At 52.8% G+C, this 3,773-nt stretch overlaps 1 protein-coding gene across 31 annotated transcripts in view; it reads right to left on the reverse strand.

Annotated features, from left to right (window-relative positions):
• LOC102368354 (CUGBP Elav-like family member 4) overlaps nucleotides 1-3,390 on the reverse strand; it is an 840,681-nt gene extending 837,291 nt beyond the window's left edge. For 30 of the 31 annotated variants that reach the window (XM_025202782.1, XM_025202772.1, XM_025202762.1 and 27 more), the window contains exon 1: nucleotides 3,096-3,375. In XM_025202782.1, coding sequence (XP_025058567.1) covers nucleotides 3,096-3,375 — 280 coding nt within the window. Of the gene's footprint in view, nucleotides 1-3,095 lie in introns of all 31 variants that reach the window. The other variant, XM_006022468.1, reaches the window with a different exon arrangement.
• Nucleotides 3,391-3,773: the final 383 nt, after the last annotated feature.

Genomic DNA, 3,773 nt, shown 5'->3' on the forward strand with positions numbered 1-3,773 from the left:
CCACCATGAGACATAGTACCGCAGGGTGGATGTGCTCCTTCCCCAGCTGGGGACCATGGGAAGGATGGAAGAGCTGAGGTCAGAGCACTGGAGCCCATTTTTTTCCCCTGAGATCAGGCAGCTCCCAGTACACCCCTCCTTTCCCCCTCCCCATGTGCCTGTCTAACCAATGCATGTCCCTGAAGCATCCTGGGCTGTGACACTGTTGCAGAATCTGGGAGTTTGTGGGCCCTTTGGATGGATCCTTTCAGCAGACTTGACCTTCAGATCCTATATTTGCAACCCTTTCCCCCCCCCTGTTTTACAGAAGCCCCACTTTCTCCTCTCACAGGCTCCTTATACCATTCCCCAAGACACACACATCCCAGCCATGCCTTGCGGTGGCTTTACACCTGATCTAACTCTGATCTGCACTGTCTCACTCCGGGCTCACTCCTTTTTGCGGTAGGATACTGACTGTATACAACACAAGGGGACTCAACCACAGCCCCCAGCCACCCTCCCAGGTACACCCCCAAGGTTTCCTTAGGTCTGAAAATGAAACCAGCTAAGAGATCAAGGCTTAACCACAGGGCTTGGAAAGCATGGGTAGGGGGGGCACCCCCCCACACCTGAGACCTGTACTCTGCTTCCACAAATCCAAACAAGAAGGGGGGGAAAAGTGATGGGAAGAAATATATATTTTGTGCCCGGTGTTGCGGATTGAGAAAAGAACATCTAAAAAGAAAGGAAAAGGGGGGTAGGGGCAATTACAGAGAGAGAGATCACCAGAAGCCAGACACAGCCCCTATCCTTCAAAGCCCTGGTTTTTGACTTAATAGTAATTAATCACTGGTGGGAAGAAAGTTTTTATTTTTTTTTCCCCCAGCTAGCCAGAGGCACATTTTTATCAGGATTAGCTAATAAATCAGCCACATCCAACTCTTCTTGGAAGGGCTAAATAAAACGGCTCTCTCCAACGCTGGCGTGTCTTTGCAAGCCCCACTCAAACCCTAGCTTCGCTCCATCAGAGCATCCATCAGCACCATCCTTTTCTCCCCCTCTTCCCAAGTCCCGAAGTTGTAGCACGCCCCAAATGAATCTGCTTTCTAGACAAACCGGGGTGATGGGCTGGGCAGATCCCCCTCCACCTGCTTCTGCTGGGGTGGCAGCTTGGGAAGGGATGGGAGTTGAGTGGCTTGCTAATTTGCAGGGGTATTTGCTAAACATATTCAGGCAAGATAAATGAGGTCTCCCTCTCTTCTCTCCCTCCGAGTGTGTGTCTGCGAATACAGATACACACATCCACGCGCTCCTTTTCCACAGCCACACTCCCCAAAACGGCGGCTGGAATGGAGAAGAAAAGGGAATCTCCACAAAACACATAGAAATTAAAGTTTGCCCGAGGCTAGAATAATTACGGGACTAAGAGGAGAGAAGTCTCTGCCTGGCTCCCAGCTCCGACCGTCGCCTCCTCTCTGCTTGGCATTCAGGTGACTCTGTTTGGCAAAGTTTATTACGATTCTGACTAATTATCTCAAGAAAAACCTCCAGTCGTTCACACCTCCCCGCCCTGCCCATTGCAGCTACGCCCCAGCTCTTAGGCAAAGCCTCCAGGGTTGTCACCTTCCTTGGGCGTATTTGCTTCGAGGGTTTCTGCAAGGGTTGAATATCACACACGCCCCTTCATGGGGCTTTCTAGGAAGCTAAAGGGGGCGAAAGGTGCTGGTGGGTTATACCCATCACCGGCCTGGGAGGAGAAGGTGGGGGACTGGAGAGGGGGGATGTCGCCCGGAACTTCTCACTCATCCCTAGTGTCTCCGATTTGGGCTATTTGTGGTTGGAGCCATCCTGGTTTGTCCCCTTTTGGGGGGTGGGGGGTGGGGGGGGGTTGTGTGTGTGTGTGTGTGTGTGTGTGTGTGTGTGTGTGTGTGTGTGTGTGTGTGTGTGTGTGTGTGTGTGTGTGTGTGTGTGTGTGTGTGTGTGTGTGTGTGTGTGTGTGTGTGTGTGTGCAGGGGCTTGACTTCTGACCATGCCATTAACTTTCAGATTTACAGCTCGCCAGGCGATCTGCAAAGACGTGAAGCCACTACTGCTCTCGCTCCGAGGAGCCTGAGTTGGGGCTGCTATTTGAAGCCGTCGGGTTAGTCGAGAGAAGTTTCCCTCGCCCTGGCCGCCAAAGCGATGCTGCTTGCCCAGCTGCGACGGCTGGGATGCCAGGAGTGGCCCTCTTGGAAAGGGCATGGCAATGCCCTCGCGACACAGCTGTGTCCAGAGAGTTAGCAAAGTGCCTTGGCTGGAAATCACCTCCAACTTCCTCACTTGAGTGCTACTTTCCTGCGTGGCGATCCATCGACTTGCAAGCATGATACCCCCTCTGCCTCCCCCCACCCCACGCAAATCCCTTTGCATCCTATTCCTCTCAACTCCACATCCGATCCCTACAGCTGGCATCCTTGCAGGGTGGCTACACACGGAGGGAGAGCTGAAAATAATCATACCAAAAAAAAAAGACCCAAAAGTTCCTGGTTTCCTCCAGCCCAATGGACCAGGCAGGCTAAAGTAGTATCTGAAGCTCTGCATACTCGGAGAAGGAACACACCACCAACCACCCCCTGGATGCATTTGCCCCCCTTAGCCATTCACTGACCCCCTCCAGCACAGCCCTGCGTTTTTTGTTTGCTTTTTTTTTTTAATTATGATTTCTATTTTTTCCTCCCAGGCTTGAATCACCAGCATCAGCTGGAAGGGGGACTGAAAACCCCCCACCGGTGTCTGGGAAACAATAGTTGGGGCAGGGGTTGGGAGCGTGCAGCCTCGGAAGGGAGAGCAGAGAGCCCGGGAGTGGTTTCAGCACCCGCGCTCCGTGGACAGCTCCCCATGGCCAACCCGGACCCCGGCGGCTGCATCCTCCTCCCAGGGCATCCCTCCAGGAGGCTGGGCGGTTTGCCCCCAGCCCCTCTGTCTCCCACCCATCCCCACCACCCCACCTTTGCAAGAAATAAAAAGAAGTCCCTTGTCAGAAATAATAATAATAAAAAAAAATATTAAAAAAATAAAAAAAGAAGTCCCCTTCCTCTCCCGATCCGGCCCGGAAAAGTTGGAGGCTAGCCCACCTTTGTGCATCCCAGTGAACCTGTCCTTCAGCACCGTCAGTTCATAGATCTTCCCGAACTCCTCGAAGAGAGGTTTGAGGTCTTTCTCGTCCAGGTTGCGGGGGATCTGCCCAATAAAGAGCTTAATGGCATCGTGGTCCTTCATGGGGATGGTGGATGGGTTTCCGGGACTATGGTTTAATCCGTTCATATGCCCGTTGGTACTGGGGTTGCTGTGATTGCTACTCAGGCTGGTATTGTCTGGTTGTCCATTTGCTAACGTGGCCATCTTTATATACATAGAGAAAATCTTCTTTCCTTTTTCCCCCCTCTTCTTTTCTCTCTCTCCCTCGCTCCCTCTTTCACACACACGCGCACACACACACTCCTCCCTCTCTCTCTCTCTCTCTCTCTCTCTGGGTCTGATCTGCTTTTTTTTTTACATTGAGGATCTGTGTCCTTTCCGTTTAAACAGGCTGGATCGGTTCAAATTCCCAGCCAGACTAGGGGGTGGGGAGTGTGTGTGGATGTGTGTGTGCGCGTGTGTGTGGATGTGCGTGCATGGGGAAGGGAGGGTGGGGGCTGGGGGCATTGCTTTTGCCTCTGCTCAGCCTCAGCCCCCTCCTCCCAGCCAACCACCCCCCTGTCTGCCTGCCTGGGAGAGGCTTAATGGTATCTTCCAACACAGCCCCTGGCTAT

The sequence above is a fragment of the Alligator sinensis genome, unplaced genomic scaffold (genome assembly GCF_000455745.1).
Source record: "Alligator sinensis unplaced genomic scaffold, ASM45574v1 scaffold801_1, whole genome shotgun sequence".
Classification (NCBI taxonomy): domain Eukaryota; kingdom Metazoa; phylum Chordata; order Crocodylia; family Alligatoridae; genus Alligator; species Alligator sinensis.